Here is a 23660-nt window from a genome sequence, read left to right as displayed (position 1 = left end):
ATATGCTGAATCTAACCATGTATTTAGATTTTTAATATTTGGGCCTGGTTATCAAATTGGTCCACATTGAGGTCTAAAGGGTCTAAAATTGAACATTATTTGATTTCATCAAAAATTGAATTCTTGGGGTTCTATGATATGCTGAATCTAGCCATGTATTTAGATTTTGGATATTGGACCATAATAGGTAAATGTTCAATTTAAAATTTTTAAGTTTTTAAGTTTAAGTTCTTAGAACACATTCATTCTGTGTCAGAAACCTATATTGTGTCAACTTTTTAATCACAATCTAAATTCAGAGCTATATCAAGCTTAAATGTTGTGTCCATACTTGCCCCAACTGTTCAGGGTTTGACCTCTGCGATCGTATAAAGCTGCGCCCTGTGCAGCATCTGGTTGTATAAAGCTTTATATTTCATATGGTAGAAGACATAGATGCTTCATACCGTGTATGCAGATACCATAAGTTATAAAGTGTCTTGTCATTTGTCCATTGCCCTTCACCTCATTTTCATGGTTCAGTAATGGCTTGAAAAAATATATTTTTTGTGATGCGACTTTCAGATACTTTAGGCAATAGGTTAAATATAGTTTGCATATAGACAGATTGTAATGTGCAAAATGTCTAACACACTGGTTTTATCTGACCTTAACCTTTATTTCATGGTTCTTTGAACAATGTTTAGTTTTTGCGGCTTGGTCTTTTTCTAGTGTACTTCAAGCAATGGAATTATTGTTAGATGTACATGTATGTCTGGCAGGTTTCATATGACCTTGACCTCATTTTTATTGTTCAGTGGTAAATGTTACTTTTTTCATGTTTTTTTCCCCCAGTTTATCAGATATATTAAGGAATTGGTCATATATATTTGGTGTACAATTTTTTTTTTAATTTCTGCTTGTCTGCCAGGAAGGGTTCATCTGACCTTGACCTCATTTTCATGGATCATTGGTCAATTTTCAGTTTTCATTATTTTCTCAGTTAATCAGATACTATAAGCAGTAGGTAAACAATATCTTGTGTATACAACAATTGTTAAGTGTAAATCTCTGTCTAGCAGGGTTTATATGACCTTGACCTCGTTTTCATGGTTTGTTTGTCATTATTTTTTTTTTCAGTTTTGTTTTCATATCTTATTTTTCAGTTTTTCAGGTAGTTTAAGCAATTGGTCAACTATATTTGGTGTATGGAATTATTAGATCTACATGTCTGTCTGGCAGAATGCTTATGACCTGGACCTCATTTTCAATGCTCAATGCTTTTTTCATACTTTTGTTATATTTCCAGGTAATTATAGCAATAGGTCAACTATATTTGTTGAATGGAATGTTTATACGGTATGTCTGTATGACACTGTTCACTTGACCTTCACCCCCTCATTATTACTTGATTTTGATAAAAAGCTGGCAACTTTGATTGATAATTGTCTCATTATATCATACCACATCTCCTTAATTTAATAAGACATTTCAGGGTGTGCAAACTTGTTTAAACCTTGAGGATAAGAAGTACTTGGGTGTTTTAGCCTAGATTTTTTATGTATTCGTATTATCATCTGATGCAGTCATGAATGCAATTAAATTGTAAGGTGCACAGTTTTCTATGCTTTCAAACTATTTATTTTGAATCCATCCTGGTTTTCTAACTACAACTGAAAACTTCATGTGACATATACCATGTAAACTATTGGTGACATATAGAAAATTGAACTCCCTAAAATTTGAACCTGGTCAATTTTCCAACTAGGGGTCAAATGTGGAAAATAATAAAAAAAAATGTGGACGGGAGTGGTGTTATTTTTAATTGTCCTACATTATTATTGAATCCTTTGATTCTCTGTTTTAACATCATACTAGCTATCAAATTGTACCTCAATATTATAGAAGTATAGATGTTTAAAATTATGAACATGATTGAGTGATCTAACACAGGATATGTTCCAAAATAATTGATACCAGACTCAACTTATATAAAAAAAAAATAGATGATTGCCAATGAGACAACTCTCCACAAGAGACCAAAATAACACAGAAATTAACAACTATAGGTCACCATACGGCCTTCAACAATGAAAAAAAGCACATACCGCATAGTCAGCTATAAAAGGCCACGAAATGACAATTTAAAATAATTCAAACGAGAAAACTAGGGCCTAATTTATGTAAAACTTTAACAAAAAACAAATAAGTTTACTGATTCTGTATGATACTAAATAAATAGACATAGAAGGTTGTTAGTTGTAGTACATGTATCAAAGTCGGGTAAAATCATGTGACTCCTTAGTGTATATTTTATCCAGAAGATAAATTGAATTTTGTCAAGTTTTTGCCACTGCCATCAAAAATAAAACCTGAAGACTCATTTTGTTTCAAACAAATACATCTAGGATACTTCAGTCCATCACTAAGTAGTACTTTACTCTCCTTTCCATCTTTTGATATTACTATTATTCTATGAGAGTTCTGGTCTGCTACAAAAATGTTACCATAAGTATCTGTACAAAGTCCATATGGTCCTGATAAATCCTGTGTATATTGCCACATCTGTTTACCTGATTGATCAACACAGTATACTGCTTTACCTCTATAGTCACTATAGATTACTCTGTCGTTACAGTAAACCAGGTGCCACAGGGGTGATTTACACTCAGCTTGTATTGACTTCAGTGTATTTCCTTCTAAGTCTATAATACGGATTACACCATCAATCAAACCTACAACAAGAGAATTATCTGATGATGATAATCCCAAGCAAACTTTGTCTAATGTGATAACTTTGGTTACTGTTTCATTCTCCATATTGAAGATCTTAATGGCTTTCTCATTAGGATAAGTTATGGCTATAGTGTCCTGATTGATCTGTGTAACACTCCAGACTTGACCATTAATAGGTAACTTTTTCAGTAGTTTCCCATCAGGAGTAAGAAGGTTAACTTTGTCAAAAAATTCCACTATTATAAGTCGTCCATCCATCAGACAAATCATATCACTTATCTCCCGAATGTTGATCTGTATCTTATTCTCAATGTTGATGGTCATGTTGTTTATGTTTGATTGTTCTTGTGATTCTACTTGTGCTTCCCTTCTCACACTTGTCTCTTTCTTCAAATCCATATCCGTTTTAACAACAGTTAATTTTCCTAAGGATCCTAACTTTTTTATTATCTTTTCTACTTCATTATTTTCCTTCATTTTGATGGTAAATTCTTTTGCCCTGTCGTCTTTGTCAAGATCATCTATGTATCGTTGACATTGATGTACTTTTTGTTCAATCTGATGTACACCTAAAAATGATTGGAGTTTTGAGGCATGTGGTATGACTGAATGTAACTGGTCTTGCATTTTCTTTAAGTTTTTCTGTTTTTCTTCAATTTCAGTGATTAAATCTGTTGCCTTTGATTTTTCTTCATTCAGGATGGTATCTGCCTCATTGCATATCTTCTTCTCTAGGTGGATTAAATGTTTATCTATTTCATTGCGTATTTTCACAATGAATTCTTTAATGCTTTCATATTCTTGTTCTCCTCTTTTAATGTTTTGTGATTTGTCATTTACAATTTTACCTAAGAGTTGTAAGATGGAGTTAATTTCTTTCTCTACAGATTCTTTAGATTTTTCAATCTTGGTTTTCTCAACAACGCTAGCTAAACTTTTTATTCCGGTACACTTTGAATGACTTCTGGAAATACATTGATCACAGCAAGGCATTAAATGACTGGGACAATACAAGTTGAGTTGTTGACCATGTTTGTCACATTGTGTTTCAATAACTTGGACAGATGGTTTATAACTTTTGATACCAATAATCTTATGATCACGTGTTCCTTTGGATCTTTTATGGTGACCAGAACATGTTGAACACAATCCTTCATCACAGTTGTAACACCAGATGTCAGCTTTAGTGTTTACTTTTACTTCTATACATGGTCTACATGGAATAGGTTTACTGGATGCCATGACCTGGAAATAGTCAAGTTAAAGTTATATCGCTTTATCGTCGAGGTCCAAATAGTTAATGGTGAATGGATGGTGATACTTGGCCAGAAATGAAAAATGTAAAACATTCAAAGGAGAAAATTAACAAAATAATTTATCATGTGTTGAACAAGACAATGAATGAAAGCAAATATAATGTACAACAAACTACAGTCACTGAATGACAGGCTCCTGACTTACACTGGTGGTAAGCGGATGGTCGTAACTTAAAGTTACGACCATCCGAAGATGGGAGACAACTCTAGGGATACATTTTTATTTTCCGATTTTCGTGCAGTAAAAAAATGTTTCAGTAAAACCGCTTGTCTCATATATACTAATCGTCAGTGCGTTGATATTGAAACAAAATTTGATACATAAAAACATTCCAATTTTCGTAAAATGATCATTCAATAATTTTAGCATGATGGTCGTAACTAAAAAAACAAAAATGTTCAGGATGGTCGTAACTTTTTATTAAGTAGGACCTAATAAGACAAGTCAATAGTTTTAAACGTGTCTTTTGTTATATGAATATATTATATGATATATTTGTGAAGTTGATTTCACTAAATGATAAACACTAAAAGAGGTGAAGAGAGTGATACCTGTAAAGTGCGAAAGAAAATTGAAACGAATCGAAAAAAACACCAATACAAAAAGAAATGACCAGTCACTGTTACTTAAGATATAATGTATAAAATCAACCAAGAGGCAACTAATTATAAGCTGTTAAGTTTAATAACAATATAAATTCTCAAAAGTGGAGAATTCATTTTAACACACAGCTCTGGTTATGATCATTCTTAGTTACGAATTAAGAAAAGGCGATTTTAACAAATTTGACATCACATGAAATAACAGTATCCTGATTTATTTTCTTTATATTTTGCATGTATTAAAAAGATCAACTTTTTAAAAACTAGTATGTACCTACTATGTGGAAGTTAAAAGAAAAATCTACAATTTAAAATTGATACGGTTGAGGGAATTTCTCGCTACATTGAAGACCCGTTGGTGACCTTCTGTTGTTGTTTTTTTTCTATGGTCGAGTTGTTGTCTCTTTGGCACATTCCCCATTTCCATTCTCAATTTTATACTCTAAGTCGAAAGAGCATAAGTAAGGAGTCAAAATAATGTTATGGGATCGTTATCGAGACAAGACCATATCCGCAAATTCGCAAGTCTGTAATCGAATTAAACAACATACATCTTATTCTTAGTCTGGATTTTGAGAAGTCGTATTGTCATTTGGTATATAGTCAAGCTGATTATAAGGTGCAAATTCGAAGTTCAGGTATAATTATTACCCGTGGTTTTAGAAAATTCTGAATACGCCTATTAGTACCATGCTATCCGTTATACATCTTTGTCTTTCTTATGGAAAATACCATGAACCCTTGACCACACGTTTTTTTTATTCCCAATTCATAAAGGGAATGATGCATCCGATCTTAATAACTATCGAGGAATTACAATTATTGATTCATTGGGGAAGCCTTTTTAATAAGATACTTGATACACGTCTTTGTAAATCCTTAGATAAATATCATATCATTGATGAGAGCCAATTTGGGTTTACCAAAAAAAAAAAACAAAAAAAAAACCACGACCATCTGACCATATGTTCATTCTAAAACTGTAAGTATTGTAATACAAAAGAAGGTAGAATGTTTGCCTGCTTTGTTGATTTCCAGAAGGCTTTTGATACTGTCATTCTCCCAGGGATAAAACTTAAGCTATTGAATATAGTTAGAGAATATGGTAAGAGATCTCTTTAGACCTAAAGTTGGAGTAAAACAGGGAGACAATTTGAGTCCAAATTTGTTTAAATTTTTTATAAATGAACTTCCTGATTGTGTTAAAAGTTCCCCTGATCCAGCTGTTGTTTGTTCACGACCAGCCTATTCTTTACTTTACATATGATGATGATCTTGCCATTTTATCAACTTCAGCAAAAGGACTGCAAAGTAAACTTGATGGATTAAAATCGGTTTTTGAAAATTAATCCCAATAAATCCACGCCATAGTATTTAAACAGACAGGCAGACATATCAAATATGATTTTTATTTCAGTAACAGGCGTTAAAGCCTACCATAAGCTACGCAAGGACTTTCCGTCACTGAATCCAAGTTTAAAAACAGCCTTCATGATTTTGAGCATACAATAAAACCTAAAATTTGGGGATATTTCAACCCTTTAAAAAAAATGACTACAAATGTAGATCAGGCTTATCCTAAGATTCTTTCAGAAAGACTACGCATTGAATTTTGTAAACATTTACTTGGTGTTACCAAAAGAGAAACACATTTTACCAATCTTTCTTAACTCGGTAGATTCACTCTGTATTTTGTTTTTTACATTTAGTTCTACCTTGTAATATTATCTTAGCTACAAGGCTGGCTATAAACTACTAATATTTGATCTTACTCTTAAATTCAAAGCGTGTATCATTGTAAAATATATACCTGCATATATGTATGTAATATTTGCCGCAGTACATTTAGTTCTACCTTGTAATATTATCCTGGCTACAAGCCTGTCTACAAGCTACTGATATTTGATCTTACTCTTAAATTCAACGCGTGTAGCATTGTAAAATATCTCAACCTTATTCATACATTCTAGGTTAACACAATGTTCATTGCGACACCATGGATTTAGTTTTTATTCTGAACCAATACTTAGAATAATTATCAATGATATACCGCAAGATTGTCATGCAATCGATAAAAAATAAAGACAACACGATAAAAACACCAGGCATTTGTGGATTTTCATTAATCTTGATTCACCAAAATCCGAATATTTGAGAGCCAATGGTTTATAAAAACTGCAATAGCTGATTAAAAATTAAAGATTGTTCAAGTTGTACGTTCAATAATTTCATCTGCCGACATGATTGCAGGAAATAAAAAGTCGTAAATAAAAAAAAATCTGAAAGCAAATATTCAACAATTTTATGCCTTAACGTACAGTAAAAATATAGTAATACTCAACCCTAACATACTATTTGGCTTAATGCGAGTTGATTAGTTTTCACTGTTTCTCCTACATGATGGTCGTTTGTAACATATCAAAAATGTATGATTGATAATTCTTTAACTTAATTTCTGCATAACCATTATGAGAGTAACAAATGAAATAATATTTTTGCAGTAAACTTTATATAACAACTGAGTTTATTAACATGGTTATGCATGTGCACAGTACTTTTAAAATAGCTTGATAAAAGTTCGTCTAAATACTTGAGTTACGATCATCTTTCAAAGTTACGACCATCTTGTGTCGGTTACGACCATCATCCAAAATACTATAGTTGACATTACGATCATCGCAAGTTAAAGTTACGACCATCATGCTCGAATTTTTGAATGACTATTTTACGAAAATTGGAATGATTTTATATGTCAAATTTGGTTTCAATAAGAATGCACTCACGATATGTGTATATGAAACAAGCGGGTTGACTCAAATGAACCTTTTACTGCACGAAAATCGGAAAAGAAAAACTTATCCCTAGAGTTGTCTCCCATATTCAGATGGTCGTAACTTTTACGACCATCCGCTTACCACCAGTGGACTTAGGACAACCACGTGTTGGATTCTTCAATGATTGCCTTTTGTTGCTGCCTATTGTATTTGATTATCATGCATTACCCTGTTGTCATGAATGTAGCAATAATCATAAATAGTTTCTGAGAAAGTTTTAAGCAATAACCATATATTGTTTTTGAGATACGGCGGGACATGTGACTCCCCCCCTTTTTTAACAAAAAACTAAATATCACTAAAATAAATTTTTAATCAAAACCAAAAACTATACAGATCTTTAGATTAATATAACAAAGAAGTGTGTAAAGTTTTAAGCAATAATCATAAATTGTTTTTGAGATACGGTGTGACATGTAAAATAAACCTCCACCCCTTTTTTTTTTTATATAAAATACGTAATTACTCAAAAATAAAATTTTGAATTATCACCAAAAAGTATACAGATCTTCAGATTAATATAACAAGGAAGTGTGTAAAGTTTTCAGCAATAATCATTAATCGTTTTTGAGATACGGCGCGACATGAAAAAAAAACTTCCCCATTTTTACAAAATACTCAATAACTCAAAAATGAAATTTTGAATCATCACCAAAAAGTATACAGATCTTAAGATTAATATAACTAAGAAGTGTGTAAAGTTTTAAGCAATAATCAAAAATCGTTTTTCAGATACAGTGCGACATGTGAAAAAAACACACCCCTGTTTTAGTTACAAAGTGCAGTAACTCAAAAAAATGTGATCCTACTTTCATCAAAAAGTATACAGATCATTTGACCATCATAAGAAACAACTATAATAAGTTTCATGAAATTTGGATAAGTCGTTCTTAAGTTACAGTGCGACATGTTTACGCCTGACAGACGGACAGACAGACGTACGGACGCAGGACATTTGTATACCATAATACGTCAAAATTTTGACGGGCGTATAAAAAATGCGTCTGATGAAATTTTTATTTGTTCACGGTTTATGTTCAAAAGACCAAACCAAGCGATTATAATTGTATTTCTCAAGTCTTCTCATGGTACTGACAGCTAAGACCATTCTGCCCTTGCATCGGCAACACAATCACAATGCTGGTTCCGTAAATGAAAAGAGTACACTAGTTTCCAGAATGTAGTATAGCTACAAAGTGGCTTTTATCATATTTGTATTTTTTACTTTTAAATTATCTCATTACATTTTTTTACTTCACTTCTATTAATAGATTCACCATATTTTTATTTTTTTTTCAAAGGAGTAGGTTCAGTAAGACCCCTTTTTGGCCCCAAAATATAGCAGTTTTAGAAAATTGTGAAAATGTAATCGTTAAGATATTTAATGAAAAGTAGAATGCTTCTGCTACATAAATGTGGGCTGTTTTTGACAATACAATGCACGTATATCGGGTACTAGCATCCTTAAGTCATGCTAAATTACTGAAATCTTCACAATTTTAGCATTTTAGTTAAATTTTAGACGGTTTCCGTCTTAAATGAAAGTGGCCGCATTCGTGTTCATTCATAATATTGAAATGTAAGTTGTATTTGATGATAATACATAATATATATAAAGGTTGAGGATGAACACGGATGCGGCCACTTTCATTTTTGACAAAAACCATCTGAAAAGTGACGCTTTTTGGCATATTTAATAGATTTTTCATATTTAAGCTTGAATAAGAGCGTTTTTAATGACTTAATCAGTTAAAATCTTTCACATAAAGTAATTGAATCAATTGAAATAGGCACTTAAGTGTTTAAAAAGTGTATGAAATCTTTCGTTAGATGAACTTGAAAATTGAGGCCGAAATCGGCCCTTACCGGACCTACTCCTTTTCCATGTGTACGCAACATAGTTTTTTTTAAATGTTTTTAGATAAGAAGTTTAAGTGTTTATATATAGCAACAGTAACAAAAGGTTTTGAATTAAAATAAATGATATTTAATTATTAATCTTACATTTTAATGCCAGTGAGATTATTGAGATATAATTTAATCAGTGCCGGCTAAATAGCAAATTTGCTATTTTGCCGGTGCCGGTCAAATAGCCACTGCCATTTTTTTTTAACAATATATGAATATAGATTATTTTACATACACATTACTCTGCATTTTATACCTAGTCATTAAATAGAATAACTAATATTTTAACCAAATACCTGTTGCTGTTGTTATGACAAAAGTTTACTTCTCTTTCACCGTTTGTTCAATGTCAACCAACCAGGAAGTTATTTAGGACATGTCCTTACCTGATTCAACTTATCAGTAAATATTTAAATCACAGAGAAAATATCTGACCCAAATAATAAAAGTTCAAAATATTTTTTTATCATTTGAATGACAACCATGACATCAGTGGGATTTAAATTTTCTATTAGAGGAAATTTGTTTTGTTATGATATCCTAATTGTTTCTATAAAGGGAATAAAATTGAGAATGGAAATGGGGAATGTGTCAAAGAGACAACAACCCGCCCAAATAAAAAACAACAGCAGAGGGTCACCAACAGGTCTTCAATGTAGCGAGAAATTCCCGCACCCGGAGGCGTCCTTCAGCTGGCCCCTAAACAAATATATAACAAACATTCTTTTGAAGAATCTGGATGTATTTTCACTTGTTTCCTTTTAATAAGATGACAAAATATTAGCTATTTTTCTATTAAAGTGTTTTGTTAGTCCTATAACCATGATAAATTAATTTATCCAGATAAATCATAATGAATTCAGGGAAAGAAGAAGTCATTATCATCACTGTAAAAGTGTTTGGATTAGTTGGTAATAATCACCATGATCACTGACAAGGTCAATTGGCTATAAATACCTTGTGTGCTATAAATATTTCTTATAAACTAAAACATTCAAGGAGTAACAATAATCACAAATACCACAAAATATGCTCAAAAGCTCTATTATATATATCATGTATATATCGTCTTCTTCTGGCGTCAACGCTTTGTGGTATAATTTTCAGAAAGACCTTTTATGTGCACTCAAATACCCCCCCCCCCCCCCCAACCTGATACATTCAAAAAGCATTTGTACAACATCATCATGATGATCAAGTTGATCTGTGGCATTTTGAAGCTAAAGTAAAAAAAATCACTGGTTGAAGTGATGCATGTAAAAAAAAAAGAAGATCACTCTACACAGTGATTAAGATTTTAAGATTCACAACATTAGTTAAAGTTGTTATAACTAAACATATATACTACCCCCGCAGCCCCCCCCCCCCCCCCCCCCCCAACCCCAAACAAACCAATAAACCAAATAAACCCAGTATCCTTCAAGCTACACCTATTTTCAAATTTATTGAAATAAAGGACACATCATGCATATTGAAGAAAGAAAAAAACATTTGGAAAATGAAGTAGTACAACAATGTACAATGTAGCTACATTTATGGACGTCAAGTTGGTTACATATTCCTTATTCGTTACTTATTCCTTATTCCTTACTTATTCCCTATTCCCTATTCGTTACCTATTCCTTACTTATTCCCTAGATTCCCTATTCGTTACCTATTCCTTACTTATTCCCTATTCCCTATTCGTTACCTATTCGTTACTTATTCCTTATTCGTTACTTATTCCTTATTACCTATTCGTTACCTATTCGTTACTTATTACTTATTCCTTATTCGTTACTTATTCGATTTTTGATATCCTTCCACCTTTTTAATTGTTTATATTCTTATCTCTGGTTATAGTTCTAAATTTGTTGAGTTAAAATGACCTTTTTATGACCTATTTATATGTGTTTGTGCTCAATCGATCATGTTGCTTTATGTTCGATACTTATTTGTTTCTTATATGATTTTTATACGTTCTACCTTTGTAAATGTTTTATATTCGTATGTTTGAAAATCTGGTTCTTGGTTCGAAGAGGTGAAATCATCGTTTAGCGCTTGTATAAAAATGAAGATGTGGTATGATCGCCAATGAGACAACTCCCTACAATAGACCAAAATGACACAGAAATTAACAACTATAGGTCACGATACGGCCTTCAACAAGAAGCAAAGCCCATACCACATGGTCAGCTATAAAACATGTTAGCGGGGTGTACATCGTTTCGGAGCTTGACTAATGCCTTGTTTATAACACGCGTATTATACGTTGCACCTTTTAGAAAATGATTTTCAATTGTGTTCTTGTCTCTGGCGGTAACTATGTGTTCTTAGAGATAGAATAACCCTATTAGCGCATATGTACCCGTTCCAGCGCTCGGTTTATACCCTGTTACTTATTCGTTCCTTAATCGCTTGTAATACGCGTGGTATACGTTGCACCTTTTAAAAAAAGGATTTAAATTGTTTTCTTTTTTCTAGCGGTATAGATTTCGTTTCTAAGTGGTGATATAACCCTATCAGCGCGTATGTAGCAGTTTCAGCGCTCGACTGATACCCTGTTACTTATTCGTTCCTTATTCGCGTATAATACGTGTGTTATACGTTGCACATTAATAAAAAATGATTTTCAATTGTTTTCTTGTCACTGGTGGTACATTTGGGTTCTAAGGGGTGATTTAACCCTATAAGCGCGTATGTACCCGTTTCATCGCTCGACTGTTACACTGCTACTTATTCGTTTCTTATTCGCGTCTCATGCGCTTGTTATACGTTGCATCTTTTAGAAAATGATTTTCAATTGTTTTCTTGTCTCTGGTGGTACAATATACCTATGTGTTCTAAGAGGGGAAAAAACCCTATTAGCGCCTATATACCCGTTTCAGCGCTACACTGTTATCCTGTTACTTATTCGTTCCTTATTCACTTATAAAACGTGTGTTATACGTTCCAATTTTAAAAAGAAATATTTCGTGTCTCTGGTGGTTACTGCCGGTTCTTCTTAGAGGTGAAACAACCCTAATAGAACATATGTACCCGTTTCAGCGCTCGACTGATACCCTGTTACTTATTCGTTCCTTATTCGCGAATAATACGCGTGGTATACGTTGTACCTTTTAAAAAAGGATTTAAATTGTTTTCTTGTTTCTAGTGGTAGATTTCGTTTCTAAGAGGTGATATAACCATATCAGCGCTTATGTAGCAGTTTCAGCGCTCGACTGATACCCTGTTACTCAGTCGTTCCTTATTCGCGAATAATACATACGTGTGTGTTATACGTTGCACATTCTTTAAAAAATGAATTTTAATTGTTTTCTTGTCACTGGTGGTAAATTTGTGTTCTAAGAGGGGAAAAAACCCTATTAGCGCCTATGTACCCGATTCAGCGCTACACTGTTATCCTGTTACTTATTCGTTCCTTATTCGCTTATAAAACGTGTGTTATGCGTTGCACTTTAAAAAAGAAATATTTTTGTCTCTGGTGCTTACTGTCGGTTCTCAGAGGTGAAATAACCCTAATAGAACATATTTACCCGTTTCAGCGCTCGACTGATACCCTGTTACTTATTCGTTCCTTATTCGCTTTTAATACGCGTGGTATACGTTTCACCTTGAAATAAATCGATTTTCAATTGTATTCATGTCTCTGGTGGTAACAATGTGTTCTTAGAGTTAAATGACCATATTAGCGCGTATGTTTCCGTTTCAGCGCTCGGATAATACCCTGTTACTTATTCGCTTTTAATACGCGTGGTATACGTTGCACTTGAAATATATCGTTTTTCAATTGTTTTCATGTCGCTGGTGGTAACAATGTGTTCTTAGAGATGAAATAACCCTATTAACGCGTATGTACCCGTTCCAGCACTATGATAATACTCTGTTACTTATGTGTTACTTATTCGCTTATAATATGTTTGTTGTACGTTGCACCATTTAGAAAAGGATTTTCAATAGTGTTCATGTCTCTGGTGGTACTAATGTTCTTAAAGATGAAATAACCCTATTAGCGCGTACTTACCGTTCCAGCACTCGGATAATACCCTGTTACTTATTCGTTCCTTATTCTCTTTTAATACGCGGGGTATACGTTGCACCTTGAAATAAATGGATTATCGATTGTTTTCATGTCTCTGGTGGTAATTATGTGTTCTCTGAGTTGAAAAAATCCTATAAGCGCATATGTTCCCGTTTCAGCGCTCGACTGATACCCTGTTACTTATTCGTTCCTTATTCCCTTATAAAACGTGTGTTATGCGTTGCACTTTAAAAAAAATAATATTGTTGTGTCTCTGGTGGTAACAGTCGGTTCTTAGAGGTGAAATAACCCTAATAGAAAATATGTACCCGTTTTAGCCCTCGACTGATACCCTGTTACTTATTCGTTTCTTTAATAGTTATCCCATAAGGACGCTGTGTGTCAGTGTAAGATCACCCCGATGGCCGGAGGCCAGAGGGTGATCTAACACTGACACACCAAGTCCGACTGGGATAACTATTTTACATCCCAGCTGTTTTAGATTAGACGAAAAACCATTTACAATTCATAAAATCTAGTTTAGAACGCCACACAACCATAACAATATACTTTATATATTACTATATGATGTATACCCTTTTTGATCCCCAAACACGATGAGTAGATATCAAACATTGTCAACTCGCCCCACTTGCCAATCGGCCCACGCTATATCGCCACTTTATAAAAATATCGTCCCAATCTTGTTTACCGACTTGCCCCACTTTGAAAAAGTGTAAAATCAAATTGAACAATCAGTCTGAAAACTCACAAATTAACGTATAAGGTTAAAACCCCACTGAATAAAGGTTTGACAACTCGCCCCACTAATAAAAATATCTTGCTTCCTTTAAGTATGTCAAATTACTATTATTTCGTATCAAGTCGTCCTGGTGTAGTGGTATGTGTCGTGGCTTGATATGCTAAAGGTCTTGAGTTCGAATCCCAGCATATCTACTGGATTTTTTCTACGTGAATTTTGATAGAAGCTAGTCTTTTCCGTAAAATTAATTATAAGTTTTATAGTGGATTTGACATTCCCGCCAAAATGTTACAGAACAAAGGAAAGCATGCATAACAAAGAAACTCAAACTAGGGTGATCTGGCAGGGGTGATCCGGCTCAGATCACCCCTGTTAGAACAAAGGAGCTGGGATGTAATATTCGCTTTTAATACGCGTGGTATACGTTGCACCTTGAAATAAATCGATTATCGATTGCTTTCATGTCTCTAGAGTAATAATGTGTTCTCTGATGTGAAAAAAACCCTATTAGCACATATGTACTCGTTTCAGCAGTAAACTTATACCCTGTTACTTATTCGTTTCTTAGGCCGTGTTCACACCAAACGCCGTGTACAGTAAACATGTTTACATTTGGTTTAATGTAATGTGCACTAGTTTCACATTAAATTTGTTCACATCTATACACCTTGTTTAGCTACCTGTACATAAGATTTGTTCACACTTGTAATCTATATGTCATTTAAATGTTCATTAAGAAGAACCAAATTTTCGAACAACCTTTCTAGCAGTTAGGGAACGACTATTTGACTTTAAAATAAAGGGGGATGGATTTTTCCACAGTTTGATTAAAAGAAATTGATTAAAAAAAAGATCGGGTCATACAGATGATTAGAATGAACAAATATTCTGAATCCAAGTTTTCCCATATATTATAGTGTTACATATTGAAATGGTACCATCGAAAAAAAACCTAAATATAAACTTTCGCGGGAGAAAAAAAATTCTGAACCCCCCCTTTTTTTTTGAAGTAAAGTGGTTGCTCCTTTAAGAAAGTCATTTTGGATGATTTGCAGTAGTTTAAAGATGTCTCGATTACGCATTAAAAATGTAGGATCGCCATCAGCGTGCTAACAGACGAAGAAAAAGAATTGCGATGGTCAGGATCACTACATTTCTATCTTTTCTGTTTTTTTCAAATGGTATTTTTTCTCCAAGGAGTATTTGGAAAGGGAGTGTGTAATATTTTTTATTTTTTATTTCTAATTGTATTTTAACGGATCTGAGATACTACACAAACAAACAATTAACCTCATCCTTTTTCAGTAATGCACTTATGAGTGAATCGTTGTTTAAGTAAAGACCAGTGGCAAATATTTCTGTTAGTGGGTACATTGTACGTCCAGTCGATTCGGGAAGACCTTTTCAAATGAATTATGTGTTCGGCAATGATGATGGATGAGTCTTGGTAAGGAGTTAATAAGGCTACGTAAAGTGTTTGTATAACAAATAAATATATCAAGTTTGGATAAATATTTCGGTAAAGAACTTTATTAATAAGTTTTATAAGTATTAATTTTATATAAAAATCGTTTCTTTTTTAAATATACATAGGAAAATTAAAGTTCTGAATCCCTAGTTTTGTGTACACTTAACCTAAACAAGGTCTACATCGACTATCGACTGCATGTAGACAAAACATGATTTAAACTACATGTAAACATTGAGTTTTATCAATGGGAACGTTTATGTTTAGTTTATGTGTGTTACAACGCCGAGTTTAGGTCAATGTGAACACGGCCTTATTCGCTTATAAAACGTGTGTTATGTGTTGCACTTTAAAAACGAAATATTATTGTGTCTCTGGTGGTAACAGTCTTTTCTTACAGGTTAAATAACCCTAATAGAACATATGTATCCGTTTCAGCGCTCGACTGATACCCTGTTACTTATTCGTTCCTTATTCGCTTTTAATACGCGTGGTATACGTTTCACCTTGAAATATATCGATTTTCAATTGTGTTCATGTCTCTGGTGGTAACAATGTGTTCTTAGAGATAAAATGACCATATTAGCGCGTATGTTCCCGTTCCAGCGCTCGGATAATACCCTGTTACTTATTCGCTTATAATACGTTTGTTATACGTTGAAAATCGATTTATTACAAGGTGCAACGTATACCCCGCGTATTAAAAGCGAATAAGTAACACATAAGTAACAGGGTATTATCATAGCGCTGGAACGGGTACATACGCGCTAATAGGGTTATTTCATCTCTAAGAACACGTTGTTACCACCAGAGAATAAGTACATACATGATTCTACGGAAGCCGATAAGGGCCATTCAAAAAAAAAAAATATATGTCGTAATAACGACATACATGTAGCATGTCGTAACTTCGACATCGCTATGTCGTTATTTCGACAAAAAATGTCGTTATATAACGACATCGCTATGTCGTAATTTCGACATAACATGTCGTAATAACGACATCACTATGTCGTTATAACAACATAGCTATGTCGTAATAAGACATCGCTATATATATAAAGAATATGTATTATGATTACCAAGAGACTAAATGACACCGAAATTAACAAATATAGGTCATCATAATGCCCCCCAAAATTAGAAAAGCCCCCACATAGTCTGCTATAAAAGAGGGACGAAAGAGGGAGAGTCCCGATATGCTGTGTGGCAGAGAGTGTTATTAATTAATTATTAGCTCCCTTGGTAATACTCCAAATTTTATATTTAACGTATTTCGTTGTTAAATAATTTCATGAAGCTTAATAAGTATATATATATTTGTTAATTGCATAGCTTTTGCTATTTGAATTCATTTGTTAAAGATATTTATCTATATTGTAATGTTTAACATTTGCATCGTCGCAAAATCGTTCGATACCTTCTTTGGTTGTCTTCTGTGAGAAACTTATACATTTTATAGATCCCTATCAGATTATCATGTGAACGACCGCAGGAAGTCTGTAAGAAGGTCGATATATACTTGCAATTGTTGGAAGAAAAATAGGTGGAAATATAAGATAATTCATTATACCAAACTGTCTACATTCCAAAGCACCCCTAAGATCTGACAAAGGCATTTTTGTAACCCCTAAGATTTCATTATTTTAAATTCATTTCTGCTGCAAGCCCCTAAAAATGTTTTTGCGTATAAGTGTATGTGTCAGATGAAAAAGCCAAAACCCCCCCCCCCCCCTAAGATGTATAAATTTAACACCCCTCAGAAAGGACCACCCATCTCCCTTTAACAGACATTAACTGGAATGGCCCAATGTATTTGTAGGGATACTAATTTTACATCCCGAGGTTATTTTAAAATTTAGAAAGATATGCCTCGTTTATTATGGTGCAGGACTTATGATTTACAACAAAACTTATTACGAAAAACAAATATGACGGGCATGAACATTTCTGCAACTTCTATTTGATTATTTATGAGGAAAAGTGATATCGCGACAGTGACTGGGTCTGTATATGACAAAGAAACATACAGTCAACGCACTGTGAATGCTTTTAAAAATAGAACGGGTGCAGTAAAAAAGCCAATAACAACGAGTAAACATTCTAAGGCAATGTGTGACATTCTTGTCACGCTTGTGTCTTTGTCAAATTATCTAATTGTAAAAACTTAGTACATTATGTGTTTTGTGGCATACTTGACACTTATTTCTTCATTTTAAGATCGTTCCAAGGAGAACAATAATTAGATGTAATTGATTTTAAGAAAGGTAGTTCAAATGTTAATTAAGAACCCATGCATTACATTAGGAATTGAAACTGCCAGATACTAAAAAAAACACGTATTGTACAGCTGATAAAGTTGAGGATGAGCGTCATTTTTCAATCGAATGCTCCCTTCATAATAATTGATGAACTCTTTCAGCATATTAATTTCTAGCACTTGTCAGAACTTTAAAAACTTAGATAAAGATAGATAAACATGACTCATTAATCTTCGATGTTAACACAAGAACACTTTACTACTATGGGAACAATTATGATTTTATTGTTAGTTCATTTGATTTATGCATGTAGTGCAGGTCTTGATACTGACTGTTGTTTGATATCAAAGTGTTAGTTCTTTTTTTTTCCTATTTTGTGACTGAGGCTTATGGTGAAATAAAGATAGAAAGTATATACAATGTATTAGTAATTGTAATGTCTTAATGTTGACCCAAGCATTAAACCTCCGTCTGACCGTCCGTCCGTCCGTCAGTTCGTCCGTCATTCACGTGAATATTTTCGTTGCATTTTTTTTATAAACAACATTATAAGGATTTCTGAAATTTGGTGTCAGGGTTTATTGAAGTCGGCTTTATCGTGATTTTGAGTTGAGTATATAGAAAGTATTCGAACTACCTTAGTCTTGTGTAATATATACGGAGTTGTTTCTTAAAATATGTTGTTACATTAACGTAATAATACAGACAGACAAACATTTATTTTACCTGATACTTGATAAGTGTCGTACGTATGGGTTGTCGGAGTATTGGGCTGTCGTAGCAATAGGTTGTCGGAGAATTGTGTTGTCGGACTAATGGTTTGTCGGATTAATAGGCTGTCGGACTGATGGGCTGTCGGAACTATGGCGTGTATCCATTTAATCATTTCAATTACAAGTCGTTAACTTTTACTTAAACTTCAATGGGATCTATAAAATATATATGTTTCTCACAGAAGGTAACCAAAGGAGGTAACCAAAGATTTTGCGACGATGCAAATATTAAACTTTACAATATAAATAAATATCTTTAAGCAATGAATTCAAATAGCAAAGCTATGCAATTAACAAATATTTACTTATTAAGCTTAATATAAATTATTTAACAATGAAATACATTAAATATGAAATTTGGAGTTTTACCAAGGGAGCTAATAATTAATTAATAACACTGTCTGCCACACAGCATTTCGGGGACTCTGAGTCTCTCTCTGGTATCTTTCGTCCCTCTTTTAAAACTGACTATGCGGGGGGCTTTTCTTATTATTTGGGGCATTATAATGACCTATATTTATTAATTTCTGTGTCATTTAGTCTATTGGCAATCATAATACATATTCTTTAAAGTTTTATATGTATAGCGATGTAGTTATAACGACATAGTGATGTCGTTATTACGACATGTTATGTCGAAATTACGACTTAGCGATGTCGTTATAACGACATATTTTGTCGAAATTACGACATAGCGATGTCGTAATAACGACATGTTATGTCGAAATTACGACATGCTATGTCGTAATTACGACATATTTTTTTTTTTTAATGGCCCTTATCGGCTTCCGTATGATTCCAATCACAATTCTAGCTTTTATAAATGTGCATGTGAAATTCAGTGGTTTTATAATTTTCTGCAATTGGTAGTAAAGTTTACACTTTAAAATCTTAACAGTTTGCACATCTAAATATTCAATTTAAATGTCTCCTCTAGATCAAGGGGCGACATCAAAAGTTCAATGTAGGATAAAAAAAAAAACTCAATTCACATTTTTTTCTGATTCTGTTTACTTGAAGAAAAAAAAAATCCCGAAATTGTAAGTAAATTCATAACATGTAACCAACCATGCTTTGTTAAGAAAAAACGGAGATGGCCAATCATGGCACAGGGGATGATTAAACGTAGTTTATAAACTCCAACGATATACTTCATGAGGTTTTGCTATTCTCGGTTGAAAAACGAACGTAAATTATATATTGTAAATATTAGACCGTTGGTTTCCCCGTTTGAATGGTTTTACACTGTCTAGTAATTTTGGGGCCCTTTATAGCTTGTTGTTTAGTGTGAGCCAAGGCTCCGTGTTGAAAGCCGTACATTGACCTTTAATGGTTTACTTTTATAAATTGTTATTTGGATGGAGATTTGTCCCATTGGCACTCACACCACATCTTCCTATATCTATGTAAATAGGAACAAACAGTTTTTAAAAAAGTGTTTATTCATTTAAGAATTGAATGCTCTTTTTTGTAAATTTATTGGGGTGTAAAAGCGTTGACCGAAGTACATTTTGTATGAAGCGCGGAAGCGCTTCATACTTAAAATGTGCGCACGGTCAACGCTTTTACAACCCTATAAAGTTACAAAAAAAGCATTCAATACTTATAATTACATTTTTACCTATAGGATCATGAAAACACGCCTTTTATTGAGTTTTTATTTCATTTACCTGTGCACGTTATTGTGGGACCTCGTGTCATCATGAATGAGAAGTTTTAATGAGTGATACAACAGCTTAAGGAATAACACATGATGTGCCGTTAGCCAATCAGAATAACGTATAGTAATGAAACATACATCTAATGTAATTATTAAATCATGTAAATGTATTGATAAAAGGTGAGTTTCTTCTTGTACATGCATTTAGTCATCCTTAAATATTTTGTTTATCAGTTTATCATACATGTGCACTTTTCGTTTTGTATTTCATTTTAAATACGAAAACATACTACATATACTTTAGCGGATAGTTCAACAATGTTATTCAGTTCTATTCTTACAGTATAAAATTAAATTTAAAGATAAATGTTCATCCATTTAAAATCGAAAACAGTACATTTATATTTAAAAAAGAAGATGTGGTATGATTGCAAATGAGACAACTCTCTACAAGAGACCACAATGACACAGAAATTAACAACTATAGGTCACCGTACGGCTTTTAATATTGAGCAAAGCCAATATCGCATAATCAGCTATAAAAGGCCCCGAAATGACAATGTAAATCAATTCAAACGAGAATTATTTAGTTCCACACATGCAAAATAAATAATCTTCGCCGATGTAACATTTCAATTTATCACAACAACATGCCTTCACTGAATTCATTCAGGTGCACAAATGATACGATTAAAGTTATTGTGTTTCCGTATATATTATATTCATCCGTATAAAAGTGGCACATGTATTTTATTTTATCCGGCGAAACAAATATTCCGGTCAGACATGCAAACCCTGGCTACAAAAAAAATACGCCCGTTTTTATTCATCATTTTCATTTAATGCTAAATAGTTTTGATGGAAATTTTTATTTCTAATAGCAAAAATGTGGACAAGACTATTGTTTTCAATCCAGATAAATTTTTTTTCTCTCAAATATCTCAGACTGCTTCCTCAATTCAAATGGTTCGCACCTTAGACTTTAAATATTTCTAGAGCTAATACTGACTGGGGATCATTATTCAACTATGTAACTTGTTATTTATAAAATAGGCTAGGGCGTTTGGGGTTAAACATGTTTTCGTAGGTAAATGATATTGTGGAACTTTGTTTTCATGAGAGTGGAATAGTCTATAGAGTTTTACTTTCTGTTTGGTAGAAGAGTGAAATAGAAATCAATACGTTCTTGCTCAATCCTGTGTCGCTTTGAAGGCGTCATCTTTATCCTAAGCAATGTGTTACTGTAATTTGAATTGCAAAATGACTTAGTGACATTTTTTCGACGCACTGGTCAACTCCACCATAGAAAATAACATGACTTTGACAATCAGTAAATACCAGCGAAAAATATATTTATAAGTAAAGAATATATAAAAGTATATAAATTAAATACACCGGAAATGGCAAAGTTCAAGAAGTCTAGTCTGATTCATTTTCCAAAAAAAAAAAAAAAAAAAAGTCCGAGCAAAGGGTACGCCTTCTACGCCCCCTCTAAATCCGCCACTGCACATGAAACTCACATGAACTGATTTCACGAACTAGCTCGTTTGAGGTGAAATAAACAACTACCGTTGCAATTTTTTCAAATATGCTATTCAGTACTTGTACTGTGATCACATTTGCTTCATGGCTTGCCTTATGTTGGTATATGTGTTTTCATGCAATTTAATGTATTATCCTTTATCATTGTGACACAGTTTAATAATAGCATACATTTCCTCAATGACAACAAAGTAGATAACTGGTGCATCTGATATTTTTAAGAACAATGTCATAAAATTTTGGAAAATATTCCTCTCCCTCTTTTTAGCTTACCTGGCCCAAAGGGCCAAGTGAGCTTTAATCTCATCACTTGTCGTCCGTCGTCAGTCGTCGTTAACTGTTACAAAAACTTCATCAATGTACTATAGTAAGTACTGGGCCAATTTAACCAAACTTGGCCACAATTATAATTGAAGTATCTTAACATGCAAAAAATAAAGCAATTCTCATATGCATACTCTGTAAAAGCATGAGTGAGGAAATTGTTTTCATTTGACCACTCTTAATTTTGAATATACTTGGATAATATATTTGGAGTTATTGAATCTACTCTTCACAAATAAGATCATTGCATGAGGCGAAAGTCATTTTGATATATCAATCCTCTATTTTAAAAACAGGGTATTGTTTGTAGAGAAATTTTCTCGACAAATCAAGGATTTCATTGTAAAATCTATCCTGGCTATCCTCTTGCGTCTTAAGTGTCAACTAGTATGAAAGTATTCTACAATTGCCTTCAAAGTGGAAAATCTCAATTATAATTCATCAGATTAAAATAGGACGTTAAGCAACCAACAATCAATCAATCAGATTAAAATACTGAGTAGTGTTTTCGCCTGTATTTGTGTGTTAAAAGGTATACAAAAATTATTAAAACTATTCATCTGGTCTTTGACTGTATCAAAAAGGACAAAACACACTAGCATGAATGGAAAAAAAAAATGATGCAAACATTATTGATATTAATAGCATCTGTTGCAATAATACAAACTTGTACAAGTTAAAACCATTTTTAACCGGATTTTTGTGACAAAAAATGTCGGTTATTGATTTGGGGATATACGGCGGGCGGGCGGCAATCAAATGTTGTCCGTGCATTAACTCATGAACCGTTCAACCAAAGCTTTTAAAATTTTAATATGTTGTTACTGACAACTAAATGAAGGTCAAGTTCAATAATGGCGTTTCCAGTCGTGTCCGTGCATTTACGCATGAACTATTCTACCTAAGCTTCCCAAATTTTAACATGTTGTTACTGATGACAAAATGGAGGTCAAGTTCAATAATGGCGATTTTGACTTTTACCGTTCAGGAGTTATGGTTCTTGAAAGATTGAAAAATGGAGTTTCCAGTCGTGTCCGTGCATTTACGCATGAACTGTTCTACCTAAGCTTCCCAAATTTTAATATGTTGTTACTGATGACAAAATGGAGGTCAAGTTCAATAATGACGATTTTGACTTTTATTGTTCAGGAGTTATGGTTCTTGAAAGATTGAAAAATTGTGTTTCCAGTCGTGTCCGTGCATTTACGCATGAACTGTTTTACCAAAGCTTCCCAAATTTTAATATGTTGTTACTGATGACAAAATAGAGGTCAAGTTCAATAATGACGATTTTGACTTTTACCGTTCAGGAGTTATGGTTCTTGAAAGATTGAAAAATGGTGTTTCCAGTCGTGTCCGTGCATTTTCTCATGAACCATTCAACCAAAGCTTTTGAAATTTTTATATGTTTTTACTGATGGCAAATTAGAGGTCAAGTTCAATAATGATGTTATAACATGTACAAAATTGCAACTTGTATACGACAAAAAACC

General features: G+C 33.2%; 1 protein-coding gene across 1 annotated transcript; it reads right to left on the bottom strand.

Moving 5' to 3' along the window:
- Positions 1-2174: 2174 nt before the first annotated feature.
- On the bottom strand, positions 2175-9782 carry LOC139527288 (repetitive organellar protein-like). The gene is made up of 2 exons (XM_071322633.1): positions 9673-9782; positions 2175-3960 (listed from the first exon to the last, which is right to left on the bottom strand). The coding sequence occupies exon 2, from the start codon at positions 3955-3957 to the stop codon at positions 2293-2295; it is 1665 nt and encodes a 554-aa protein (XP_071178734.1). The 5' UTR covers positions 3958-3960; positions 9673-9782; the 3' UTR covers positions 2175-2292.
- Between the last annotated feature and the right edge of the window lie 13878 nt (positions 9783-23660).

The sequence above is a fragment of the Mytilus edulis genome, chromosome 6 (assembly GCF_963676685.1).
Source record: "Mytilus edulis chromosome 6, xbMytEdul2.2, whole genome shotgun sequence".
NCBI lineage: Eukaryota > Metazoa > Mollusca > Bivalvia > Mytilida > Mytilidae > Mytilus > Mytilus edulis.
Note: the sequence above shows the minus strand (reverse complement) of the source record. Positions and strands in the feature narration are given on the sequence as shown.

Bases quoted from the DNA above. Each gene is read 5' to 3' on its own strand.
- LOC139527288 (XM_071322633.1), bottom strand. From the start codon at position 3,957: ATGGCATCCAGTAAACCTATTCCATGTAGACCATGTATAGAAGTAAAA.